Consider the following 14158-nt stretch of genomic DNA (forward strand, 5'->3'; position numbering starts at 1 on the left):
GCTCCCACGCAAAGCCGGAAGGTTTTCGCCTCACAAACGATTACACAATCAGCAAAAAGGCCTATCTATAGTAATTAGCGATACATGGCACCAAGATGAAGCCTTTTTTTAAGTATTGCTCATGGCGGGGACATTCCAATAAACAATTTAGAGCAGGGGTCGGCAAACTACGGCCCGCGGAACAATGTAAACAGCAATATGACGTATTTCAATTCAATCCTAACGGATACACGACAGGACCACCAAAGTGACGTTCTAATAATAAGGCTTGAACTTGAAGTCCAGACTCGAATCCAATTCCATTTTCCGGAACATTCAGATACGGCACAGCTTTTAGGCTAAAGACAGGAAAAATTGTGCATGCAGTTTGATAACGACAAGGCCTTTCATACGGCAAACGATTTTGCAAATTGTGTCACTGCCTAACGTGCACTCTTCCTTACCCTAGTGTTTTATTGATAGTTTTTTATGTTGCTGAATTAAAGTACATTTAAAGCTCCAATTGTCATTTAACTTGCCTCCGTATAGAGCTATTGAACTGCAATATAAACCGAAGAAAGCCTGCTATAACCATGTCTACGTGCAATATAACTCGCCGAACTGCGCTGCCAAATATTGAGAGCGCAGTATCGCTTAGTCACGTGTTTACTTGTCTCGTGATTTACGAGAGTAAGCCGTCTATTACATCATAGAAGGCAATATGTAACAATAATCTCAATTTTATGTTGGCGAACTTCGAAATAGTATTTCAAAGTCTGTTGGACCAGAGCCGTTATATAATGGCTCTGGTTGAACGCTTCAAAACCATTGAGGGGTATTTTGCGTTATACCTATGTGCGTAGATAGCAGTCGATCAATGGTCTAATATACTTGTAACCGTGACGCTCAGGAATGTATTCATGAGCCTTTTGTAATGCTAAAAGTAATTCACGCTAATAATTCAGTCTATACGCATGCTATTTTTTCACGAATATGATTTTCACGGAGTTATTTAGGTATGTGAAAAATAATTCATTATATCATAACCAACCTCCAGTCATGAAGAACATTTTAACATCTTGAATGAAATTAATGAATGAGCTTAAAAATTGGAATAAATACAAATAGAATTCGCAACCACCAATACTCTGAATAGCTTACGTCCCAGCGGCAGAGGTGTTCCCTAAACAGTGGTTGTCCCGAAACTCGTCACATTGTCGGGGTAAACTTTAGGACTAGGTAAAAGGGAATACCACTGAGCCAAAGTTCTTGCGAAAACATTATCGTATGGTTGCCATATTTCCAAGAACTAAATCCAGGGTAATTTTTATATATATAATATCTACGATGTAAGTTCGCCGCTCTCTGCAAAGAAATATAAAATGAAGATTGTGAGAATTACCAAACAATTCCATGGTTTTATTGGGAACGAGAATTCCGATTATTGATTTTCCTGCGATGGTTTGAATCGCGTTTAACAAGAGATCTGTGCCAAAGTCAATACACGTGGGGTGATCAAATTTAATGATGTTTCTGCGGTTGGAAACGATAATCTGATACATCAATTCTCAAGTTCAACGAATATCGAAATTATGTATTCCGAATTACTGGCTATCAAGGTTTCTTTCCGCACTTCAACCAGGTTAGGGTTAGACCATAATTTTATTCAGATTTTTTTTTTATTCTAGTTCTTACGAGTTCGGGGACTGTCTGTGTTAGCCAAGTGAATATATCACCTGCCCACAGGCTTCAGTCCATTTATACAACTTGATGTAAAGTAGGCGAACAAAATTAGATACCTGAATATTGGTACATAAACTGGAGCGCCAATTTTTGGACACGTTTAGTGGCCATAACGATCGTTTCAAAATTTTGTTGTTATTGTTATTTTCTTTCGTCATTATCATTAAAAAATCGCTTTTCTCTTCGAATACTGTACCAATTGCTTTGGAATTTTCAGTGGTTCAAGATTGATTTTTTTTGCCAGAAGGCTATTACTTTCATTTATTCCTGAATTTTCTATGAATTTTATAAGATCTAATATTTCATCCAAAATTGCGCTGTATTAATTTTTAATTATGGGAACACGGTTTTTAATCCGCCAAGCGTGACGGCTGACTGTGAAAATTCTTGCGACTGAAAACCCGGAACTTTTTGAGGGTACGGTACCGGTAACGTCAAAGGTAAACCCTGCTTCGCTCTAGTCCACGTGTCCATATATTTGAGCGTTGCTCTCTTGTTCTATTTAGGACGAGATTGATGTCGCTCGCTTCCAGGCTGTCGTTAATGAATTCACAAATTTTGTGTCGTCATAGTCATGTGATTTTAGAGGATTAACACTGCATTAATTTGAGTTAACGACAGTGCATTTTCGATATTTCGACTAGCGTTTTAATTTTGATGATTTTGCAATATACTGCGTTTTCCAGTGTGGAGAACGAACTGCGTTTTACTAAATGCTTCGAATTTGATAAAGTGCGTCAACAGTAATGTTACTTCATAACTCATTCAGAATATGGGTATCAGAGGATTGCTGACATTGACCAATCGTGGTCTGTACTTTCGCCTAGTGTTGCAGTTTCAAAGCAGGGAATTTTTGGATCCTAAATGTCCTCACAACGATTTATACAATTTCTGTGTGTGGTTTCAGACAATTTATAAAATGGTCCGTGGCAGTGAAATAGTTCAGAACTACTGTCCTACTGGTTAAAGCGTTGGCTTGAGAGTTACCTGAAGATTTCAAGTTTAATCGATCATACGTTAGATTTTCAACTTCAAATTCAAATTGCCTTTCAAAGAAAGAATAAATTATTTGTACACGCATATATATATATATATACATACATACATATAAATTTTATGAAATAGGTGATTGAATTATGAGATGTTCGCTCACCCAATAAAAAGGATAAACCTATTTCAATGGACTATAAGTTGTGTTTTTTTGACTAATAATTTATATTTTTATGACAAACCCTGTTTAGCGAAAGGAAATATAATGCCCGGTTTAGAGACAACAAATCCACCCTTACGTGTAGGCAAATGCACTGAAATGTAAAAAATATTCAAATTCCTTAGTATCGAAATTTGGAATCGGGTATTAATTTGTCTTTTCTTGCTAAAGTTCGAGTCATTGCATAAGAATTTGCGACATATGCAACTTTTGTGGACATCAAAGTAGGTTTCTATGTTAGATTTATCAAACAAGATACATTGCGATCTAATATGTGTTTCAAATTTAAGATGACGTGCTTATCTTTTACCACCATCAAGAGGTATCGGTGTTTTGTTTCAATCAAAAAAGTTTTTGTAATTTTCGGATAAATATCCTTTCGTCAAAAAAGCTTTATTTGCAAAAGAATAAAGAATGTTGAGGTGTAAGTTAAAAGGGGCTATAATGTTTTAGACAGTAGTCAATGTAATAACAGCAAATCATGGTCATTGGGAATTGATGAAACACAATTGATGTAAAATTGATGACAATTCTTGGGTTTAAGAAATATATTTTCTGTCCCGAATGTCCTAATGCGCATTCTTTTGAGATGACATATAACCTAAAATGCAAAGTTATTCAAATACCACTGACTCGATAAATTTTTGAGTAATAGAAAATTTTTTGACGTTATCGCATCGAGAAATATCGTTGAATATACATTGAGTTTTAGTTTGTAGCGACGAACTAAAAAGTTCAGGCAGGCCCAAATAGAGTTAAATTGGCATATGATTTTAATCTTTCTGAACTCTGTTACACTTTCAGTTTGTGACCTAAATTGGTAAGAACAGTTTATGCTATTCTTTGCTTTGTTTTATTCCATTAGCGCGAAGTTTTATGACGCCGTAACTTCGTCATTTAAGTGAGCAATATCCTCTGGGTATGCATTTTCTTTATAAAAGAACAGTTGAAAAGAAGTACATATTACAGATAGGAATGGTTGTATAATGTTGAAGAACATTGTTAAAACGAGTTTTGTATGATAAAATTTTTATATCAGTTCAGTTTGGATGGTATATTAGATTTACCCACGCCAATCTCTGAATAGTTTATGTCAATTACAAAGAATGTGTAAAATGTAATAGGTTGATTAAAGCAGCGTTTTCCTAACTACGGCTTTTTTCTTTCTTCTGGAATTTTCATTTGAAGCCAATATTTATGTGCATGCAATTGAGTTTCTTGTCTTAGTTGTAAAATGCTTGTCTGAAGACGAAACATTACAGAAATATATTTGTGTTCGTGTGCAGCAAGACTCTTGAATTGATTAGAATAGTCATTTACACTCTTGCTACAGCATCCTTGCGTAATACGCATACGGATCCACCTGCGCAAAGGCATAGAGAGAAAGGAAAGGTAGTTAGTTTCACGCAATCTCAACTGCTAGTTACGTTAATTAAGTAATATTTCTTTTAACAAAATTCTTTCCCATACAAGCACTTTACAACAATAATGAACAAAAATTTTCAATGCATTCGTATTCTGTAATTTGTTCATCTCAAGACGTAAGCATAAACTGTTTTGAGAAAACAAACGGTTTTTTAGTCAATCGGGTGCTATGAATTTGAAGGCTTTCTTTCTATAGAATGCGTTGAACACGGATGAATTTTTTTTACATTTTGTTGCCTGTAACTTCCGATCTTGTGGTGTAATTCATTTTTATATTTTGCAGCATCAACCATTTGTTTCAGAAATCATTAATATATTTTATCACATCTATCAAATATACGACTCGCAATAAAATTCATCAACCATTGACGCGAGATGAAGACTACTACTATATGTAAGTTCGATTCCAATCAGAAGTTTTGTTATTATTATATGTTATTGTACTAATTGTAACACAGCAGACTGGTAATGCTATGGCTTTGTGAACATTTTACCTAAACTTCGTTTGCTAACTACCAATGCTGCAATGCCATTTTTTTAAGAGTGCAAATGATATTTCAATAAAATTTAATTTTTACCGATTCGAAAACCAATTCATCAAATATACCTTGACTGCAACTTTTCACCTCCTTTATTTTGTAATTTATATATTTTTCTGTAAACCAATTTAGTGACCGCGTTTTGTCTTCTTCTTGCCATCAAACGTGGATCATCTTCAGTTTGTGAAGATCTAGCAAATGGAATTGAAGGAGATTTTACAATAGAAGAAGTTAATGAGTGCCACGGTTAGATTGTTATCATGTCACATGACAAATTGCTTTAGGTTTATTTTAGATATTTTTGATACCTGCGTCGAAGTGAAGTCGTTGTTGGAAATTTGACCTATATGTGTGTGTGTCTTTCAATTCGGTCAAGTTTGTGTTTCAAGATAATTTCCAAAAATTTTCAGCTTGAGACTGTATTGTACCGTTTTATTTGTTGCCTCCTTGAAAACTCCGCATACTTCGACCACATGTAAAATTCGAATTAAAAGACGAGTTTAAAATTTGATCTAGAAATGTGTGCGTCTTTCGATTTGTTCAAATTTTCGTTTTAAAATAGTTTCCAAAAACTGTCAGCTCGAGATTATATTGTAGCATTTTTTTTGCTGCATACTTGTGAACTGCGTATACTTTGACCACATATAAAATTTGAATTGAAAGACCAATTTAAAAATGACTCCATTTTTTTTATGTTTTTTATATTCAGAATGTGGATGGTACAAAATTCAAGGTGACACACGCACGTCCCATTCATCTTCTATTACGCCATTCACCGGAGCGGATGTGTCAGGAATTGGAAATCCCGAATCTGCGTGGTGTGCCGATGACGAAAAAGATGACTATCTTCAGGTAATAATAAAATACAATAAAATTCTATTACCAGTTAGAGCTTAACAGGAAGATGACCTAAAAAAATCTGCCAAATTGCTTACTCTGGAATGTGAGTTTATTGTTTTTGAGTTTTTGCTGCTGTTCGATAAAATCCTCTATACATTTGAACCCCATATATTTTCAAAACAATTTCAAGCAAGTAATGTTTAAAATCCTGAATGACACCCGACACTTGTGTGTAAGAAGCTACCATGTTGTGAAAGAGTAAAATCGTGACATTGAATAACAATGTGGGCGGGGAGATTGGCGCGTAACTTGAATCCGTTATCTGTAATAGCTATAAGTATAGTCGCTAATCACTTGTTCAATGCGCTTCAAGCTTGATATTCTATTTCGTTTAAAGTTTACTGAAAGATACAAAACATAAAGTAATTGTCCGGATGAATGAACCTTCCATCTTATCCAACCATATTTTCAGGTCGATTTCGGTCGCCAAATAAAGCTTGCAGGATTGGTGACAAGAGGATATGAAATTGCTGACTCGTGGGTGACGTCCTACACAGTTTCTTACAAAAACAAAAATGACGAATATCAATTCGTAAAAGACATGGAAGGAAATATCAAAGTATGTATTTTCAGATTTCAAAGAATATATTGCTGTAAAGAATGGAATGCATAGCAAAATATTTTAGTTGAACTAGTCATGTTATCAAATTGACTACTCTGCATATGTAGAAACCGTATTATTTTAAGCCAAGTACTCTTGACAGAGTCAAAGAGTAAATAACATGAATAATAAAATTAATTTTAAATGTAACCAGTTTGATTTAATCAATATTCCATTACAGCAGGATAAACTTACGCATGGTATTTTGCTTTCCTCCAATGATTATGTACATTTTACACAATTTTAAAATGCGATTTTTAATATTTTATTCAACAAATTCACATAGCAACACATAGAACAGCAATACTATATAGCAAGTAAATTTTTCCCGCCCTTCTGAGAAAGCATATAACGTAATATAAAGGCTTGTCCATGGGACATATTTTTTTGTCCCATTCCCATCTCATCTCATAGCAATTATGCCTGTCACATCCCATGGGATTCCATTTGGAATAAAATTCAATACAAATTGAGGTTTAGCGTCTACTAAATAGGACTACATGTACGAAGAGACATGCAACACTACAAAATTTACGGACTCTGTTAACTTTATATTCATAACTATTATGCATGTGTTCATCTGTCCGTTCACGGAGTATATTGTTAATGCTGAATATATTTTGCTCTTTATAACTAACAAGATAGCTATGCTCAAATATATGGACACGAAGTCCATTACGAAATGTTTTACCATCATTTCCCCGAAAATCATACGGTTTTCGTGTCCCACGGGAAATACAAATGTGTTCTGTCCCATCCCATCCCATGGGGACCTCATTCCCCTGGACCAGCCTGGTAATACACACTTCAGACAAACAATATTTATTCACCAAAAGTTTAATGTCAACGAGCGGTCATTCTAATATTTCTAATTTTTTTTTTGAAAATAAATAGTATTTTCATCCACATGTTTTTGGGTTCAACATTAAGTCATTTGTATCTTATTACAGATATTTACCGGCAACGAAGATGGCATCACTATAGTGGACCAAAAATTCCCTGTTCCTTTGAACACATCAGTAATTCGTATTTACCCTACGGCACATCATACTGCTGCCTGCATGCAAGCTGATGTGTATGCATGTACTAAACAAGGTTAGTATGTTAAAACTTGATGACTGTCACTTAGGATAGTTATCTTTACTCTTGCTACAGCATTCTTGCATTATATGCATATGGATCCGCCGGCGCAAAAGCATAGAAGACGTATAAGTTAAGCAGTTATAGTCTCGCAGAAACTAAATTGTTAGCAATTGTTAACTCTAACTTTGAAAGTTCAAATAACATGTTATTTGCTCGAAGAAATCAAGAGCATGAGTTTCAAAAAATACTTAGAAATGATCGACACTTAGCAACAACAAAAACGTGACTGATAAAATAAAAACAATTACAACACGAATGTTTCTTTATGAATTCGTATTTTTGCTTTGAGTCGTTGAATAAAATATTTAACTGAAGTACATGGCTGAATATATGCGGATTATAGAACAAATAAATATAAACACAAAGCGTTTTCCTCACCTTCATTTATTGGTTGTATGAATCAAATTAGTTTTTATTTGTCTTATTTAAATTTTTACAACATATTATTCATCACAGTTTCAAGTGATGTACCTTCTCCGTTATTGGATGCAAGTATGGCCGACTTTGGTAAGTTATCGAAATATATATTTTTATACAATATAGTTTGTGAGATTGTTTATAAATACCGTAATTTAGGAATTTAAAAATATCAAAAAAATTAATCAAAATCGCGACCACTACTTGATTTGCTCATGCTATAAAAATTGCACTACTTCAACGTGTAGTTCTTACATGATTTCAAGAAATGAATACTTTTGTGGAATCATTCTCCTGATAAACGATTAAATTCTTGCCTGACTCTCATCATCTTTCGAATCTCATTCAATTTATATATTTTCTCTTTTTTTTTGGTAAATGGCAAATAAAAGTGCGAATGCATGCAATCACAGTAATTTATCACTAAAACAATTTAAATATTACATATTGATATATCGCACACAAAAACGTTGATCAAATTTAAATATTTCAAATGTTCCAGGTATTTTATCAACCTTTTGCAAGATCGACGTGTTTGTAGATTGCAAGTCTTCTTGTTTAAAGTATAAGCAAGATTGGTTTGGATGTTATACGTGCGAATGTGAGGTGATGAAGATAGGAGGTTTGTGAAACTCAAATAGACATTTGCATTTCAATAAGTTAGGTTCGGTATTATATATAAAACGAGCTCAATGAATTTTATAAAAATAAAGAAAGAAACAATATTAGGAAGTTACAAATAAACATTTGCTGTCAATGTGATTGTTTCGGCATTACGATCATTGAGAACCAATAGATTTATTTGTTTTAAAAATGTACTCAGATATTTATTGATAACAAAAACCACTACTTGATGCAATCATAAATTCTGTTAATTTAAGTTTATCTACAGGTAAGGATGCGTACCTCAATAGCCACGCTCACTCCGATATCAAAACTCACTTTCAATAAAAGTAATGTTAGCCCAATAAATGCCGAAATACAATGAAAGAATTCAGACTTATAGTAAAGCATAGTGCAAGTAAATGCATATATAATCGGGAAAATATAAATTGCCAATGATACTTTTCACATTCAATATTAACTCTGTTTGCAGATAAATTCGAGTCTGATATTCTTTTTACTGAGTTGACTATGGCTGCTGCAGAAGCAAGTCTAGGGGTAACAGGCGGAGGAGGAGAAAATGAGGGAATATACAAAGGAGCTTCAAAACTCGTACCAAAATGGGACCAGAGGTCGAATGGGAAAGTCATCGTTCCTTACAGCTATGGGGCTGGTCTCAGTAAGCGAATTTGATGTCGTAAATATTTTCTAAATTACCTTGCATAAAGCGAAAAGCTACAAAATAAGAGCATAGAGCAGCGCTGCGGTTTTAGGAATAGATTTGACCTCCAAGTCTGTGAAATCCTCCGACGATTCCGTGCGCTGCAAATCCAGATAACTAGTTTTATAGTCTGATGACTCAAGTAAAGAACTTTATTTATTTATCTATATGACTGTCACAACAGCCCCTATTTGGAACGAAAATATGATACATGTTATAGTTTCAAGCTGTGCTGCCGCGCTAATCAATTTCTAGTCGATCAATATGTTGAACCATGGCACGTACCGTAACTGGTACAAGAATAACAAATATTTTAGCACGAGTTTTTATTTAATGTTACGTACTTGTATGCGCGAACATAAAATGAATTTTGAATTTTACTGTTTTGAATGTATCCGTCCAGCTTGCAAGCCTCAATAATACAACTCGTATTTCAATCATACACCAATTTAAATTATACAGGCTCTCGAGCGCCAGCTTCTATACAAGCCGCTATCAGAGAACTTTCCATCAAAACATGTATTAAACTGGTACGAAGATCAAATCAGCCCCAATATATAAACTTTGTAAGCGGGGGTGGATGCTCGTCGCCTGTTGGAAGACAATATCGTGGTAATCAGGTGAGAACTGTTTTCTCTTTATACGGTTTTGTCAGTCAATTATTATCTTCGTGGGCAACCAAAGAAGTCTTTATAAGCTGATTATCGATGAATTGTTTACAAATTGCCGTATCCATTGTTAGCATTTTTGTCGATTTTCTTCATAACTAACAGATTAATTTAATATTTGAAGATTGTGGATGGCGCTAAGTAGCTGTTATTATCAGATATTTTTTTCTCAAAGTCCTAATTTTAACCAAAGGGTATTATTATCTATAATATCTTTTTTAATTTTTTACACTGAAGTCCCATATTTAACCAAAAAACAACAATACTTTTTTGAAGTTTGTAACTCCTCCACTCATATCTCGCCTTATATTCGCTCATTCCTTACTCCTCCCCTTATATCCGAGTATTACTCTCTTGTTTCTCGGTTAAGAATAATGTTTTATAATACGAATTTAGAATATTACTTTGCTTGAATAAAATTCAGTGCACAATCCCGTTTTAATTCGAATGACCTATCAGAGTGGTGATTGTTTTTACTGTTTCAATTTTTACAGCCTCATTCCATATTTGTGCATAGGCTGCCCTGATACTGGCTGTTATAGCACCACTTAATTCGAAAAGTCACTCTTAAATGCGGAATTGGGGTATTCATGATTTTCAGTTTTAAAAATTTGTGAATGAAAAACGCAATATATATTTCTAAGGTTTCTATCGGATATGGTTGTGAACATATGGGAACTGTTGTTCACGAAATTCTTCATTCCTTGGGATTCTGGCATGAACAGAGCAGACCTGACAGAGACCGACATGTTAGAATTTTAACGCAAAACATACAATCAGGTCAGTGATGTATGCCTAATAAAGTAGAATTCTATTACTACTTCTGCTGCTGCGGCTACTGCCACTTCTGCGGCGACTGCTACTAGCCTACTAATAACTAGCGACTACTGGATTTACTTCTTACATTTTCCCCATTTAATGGAAATTTTCTACTTCAAATTCCCACAGTTGGTATTGAGTATTTTGTTGTAAGATTTTCTATGTTTCAGGGATGGCGTACAACTTTCAAAAGCGGAAAAATCACGAAATTGATTCATTCGGTTCTCCATATGATCTGCAGTCTGTTATGCATTATCATGGAACCGCTTTTTCTAGAAATGGACAGCCTACTATCGTGGATATGCGCGGAAACGCTGTTAGGGGGCAGGTAAAATTTAAATTCTTGAGTATATATATATACGGGCGGACAGTTGATTATGTTTTAGTACATTTCTCAAACTTCATTCATTTTTTAAAGCGAGGTGGTTTATCAGTCGAGGATGCAAAACAAGTTAACAGAATGTACAAGTGCGGAAATACTGGAACAGGAGGAGGTTCGACAACTGTGGCTCCTGGCACCACAAAGATCACCACCGTGTCTCCCGGCTCATGTCGCGACGAACATCGACATTGCTCATTTTGGGCTGGAATCGGTGAATGCAATAAAAATCCTGGTTACATGAAACTGAAGTGTAAGAAGAGTTGCGGGGAATGCGGAGGTAAGACAAAATTTTTTTGATGTAATCAAGTTTAATTAAGAGTAATCAAAACAGTGATCACATTCAACTGGAATGCTAAACGTATGCTTATGGAAGGACTTGAATGAATCAAATTTTTCGAACCCCACATTGCGATGTAGAATATATGTGCATACAATTATATAATTTCATACTCTATATACAATTGATTATCTCATTGTACAAATATACCTCTACCAATAACTGCATTAAATCGCACATAACCTATTGAGGAACCACACCGAGCCCTTCTATTTGCTTTGATGGAAATGGAAATTGCCCCTCTTGGGCCAAAAATGGTGAGTGTGATAGAAACCCAGCATATATGAAAGTGAATTGCAAGAAGAGTTGCGCAGTCTGCGGTGGTGAGTAAAAGAAGACAATCACAGCATGCTTGGTGTTCGGTGCTGTTTGTTCATTCACAAATATAACTCTTCCATTTGAATGTGTGTGATGTAATCTTGTCATGTTTTTACAAAAAGGATTTCTGGTATGTTGCTCAAAAGTTGGAACTGGCAAGGTCTTTGAGACCAGGACAAAATCATGAAATCTCAGAGTATTCTTTTTCTTGGTTTACTTTCAGGTTATTTGAGTATTACTCCCACTTTTCTCTTTCTCTGAAGTCGAGCTCAGTCGACAAACGCACGATAGAATCATTTTACATACCGCTATCGAATCAAAAATATATATACTTGGCTCTCACTTGGAATCATTATAAAGCAATAATTCGCATAAACTAATTCTCTCCCTAGAGTCGCATGTGCAAGAAACGTATTCTTTCCAAAAAGATCATCCTACTGTACTCTGAGATCTGAGAAAAAAATAAATATGGAATTCGACTCGCTGGCAATATTTCTTTCAAATAGTTCGGTGTTCTGAATTCTCTTTTGCGGTGAATTTTATCTCGAAATTATCTAATTCGCTCATCTCTGTAGTATAGTCATGACTTCCATAGAAGTATAACTGCCATGGTAGATTCTGTACAGGGAGTCGGATTTAGGCAAGCTTGCCATGCTTCAAACGTGGCTTTGTGTTCCATATTGTGAAATGATATTCGAAATGTTGGGTTATTTAGTTGATTATTAGTGCGTGAAAGTCACAACCTCGTCACAGCTATAACATCACAACACTTGCTGTTTTGCATGAGTCACCTACTCACTTATTAACCAGACATACATAATATATATTCACGTTGCTTGTATTGCTTTGTGGGACACGAAATGTTTGGGTTATTTTGTTGCTATTAGTGTTCTTGGTATTTTTCCTCTTTCTGTTGTTGTGAAGCAATATGTTTTCTCTTCAATTACTGGACCCATTGGTTTAAAATTTTCAGTGGTTAGAGATTGTTGTTGTCACTATAAGGCTACTACTTGAATTTAATTTAAACATTTCTCTGGGCTTCATGGGATTTGTTTTTCAATTTGTGTGATAACGTCATTAAAATTAAAAAGCAATCTGTTGCTCAGACTACCGGTATTTTAAAGATTTAATACCCCTTCGTTTCGTTTTTTTGTTTCCATATATTTGAGCATTGAGGTCTTGTATTATTGACGCATTGAATCGCATGCATATGTACAATTGGTGTTGTTCAATACCGATATACAGCTTTTTGTGATAAAATATTCACTTAGTAATTATATATATATTAATAAAAAATTGCATTTTTGCAGGAGCAACTTGTTTGGACAAGAATGCCAAATGTCCGATGTGGGCTAAATATTGTTCATCGGGTACTTACAGTGATTACATGACAAAATACTGTCCGAAGACGTGTGAGAAGTGCTGAGTTTCAGACGATATGCTCGGATTCGATTTATATAAGGACTACGATATATTATGCTCCTAACTACCATAATAACGCATATATATATATACACGAATTTTAAAGCTTAATAAAATGATTCGAAAACCCCGTTCATTGTGACAAGAATATTTAAGCAATCGATTTGGAATCGACGTATACTTATTTGTCGCAAATATATGTGAAAATTTACTCAACAATACTTGGATAGAATGACTAGTGTGAACGCTAGGGCTTCAAATATTTGTGAAATTTTGTAATTATTATTTTTTTGTAGGCTTGACAAGTTCAGGCAAGAAGCAATTTTTTTTTACTAAAAAAGAGACTCAGAATGAAGAATATTACCGGATTTTGCTGTCAAAATTGTCAAAACTGTTGTTTTCGTATTTGTATACGCAATATTTGTATTTATAAATATTCCATTGCTGAAAATATGTATGATAATATCAAAATTATACCACTTCATGCTAAAATATTTGTTATATGTGTACAATCATTGCAACAATATGGATCAGTAAGCTATGAACAAAGCATTTACGAAAGAAGTGGAATGTTATATCTTTAAATCTCTGTCCCATTTGCAGGCTATTGTTGATTTTTCAAAAGAATGTTCTCGGCCTATTTTGTTTTGATAAATCTTCGCAAAAACATTCTCATGATTCACAAATTGACGTGATGCTGCATGTATATATATGTATACATCTATTAGCTGAATTGTGGTTACAAGCTGTTTTTGCTGGAATCGGCTACTCGTTTTCTGTAGCATATAGTGAGGTATTCACTGCCGTATTTCCATAGGAAATGTTATAACAAAACTTCAAGCAAGTAGTAATGTCCGTTTAAGATATTATAGTCGAACTGATACACAATCGTTGTCTCCCAATTCCGAGAGACAACTTTTTTGACCTATTT

At 34.5% G+C, this 14158-nt stretch overlaps 1 protein-coding gene across 2 annotated transcripts; it reads left to right on the top strand.

Moving 5' to 3' along the window:
* Nucleotides 1–4640: 4640 nt before the first annotated feature.
* Nucleotides 4641–13721, top strand: LOC120344954 (zinc metalloproteinase nas-15-like). Of its 2 annotated transcripts, XM_039414299.2 has the most exons (14): nucleotides 4641–4751; nucleotides 5029–5142; nucleotides 5606–5748; nucleotides 6209–6355; nucleotides 7348–7492; nucleotides 7997–8047; nucleotides 8460–8579; nucleotides 9054–9239; nucleotides 9744–9901; nucleotides 10594–10729; nucleotides 10939–11096; nucleotides 11187–11427; nucleotides 11679–11810; nucleotides 13116–13721. In XM_039414299.2, exons 1-14 carry the CDS (start codon nucleotides 4733–4735, stop codon nucleotides 13229–13231), a joined length of 1866 nt encoding a protein of 621 aa, XP_039270233.2. In that variant the 5' UTR covers nucleotides 4641–4732; the 3' UTR covers nucleotides 13232–13721. The 2 variants fall into 2 exon arrangements, with proteins under 2 accessions (XP_039270233.2, XP_039270234.2); XM_039414300.2 differs by lacking the exon at nucleotides 11679–11810.
* The last annotated feature ends 437 nt before the right edge of the window (nucleotides 13722–14158 follow it).

This window comes from Styela clava, chromosome 5, assembly GCF_964204865.1.
Source record: "Styela clava chromosome 5, kaStyClav1.hap1.2, whole genome shotgun sequence".
NCBI lineage: Eukaryota > Metazoa > Chordata > Ascidiacea > Stolidobranchia > Styelidae > Styela > Styela clava.

Bases quoted from the DNA above. Each gene is read 5' to 3' on its own strand.
- LOC120344954 (XM_039414299.2), top strand. The intron at 9,902-10,593 runs GTGAGAACTGTT...TATATTTCTAAG, and splicing joins GACAATATCGTGGTAATCAG to GTTTCTATCGGATATGGTTG. The intron at 11,428-11,678 runs GTAAGACAAAAT...TAACCTATTGAG, and splicing joins GAGTTGCGGGGAATGCGGAG to GAACCACACCGAGCCCTTCT.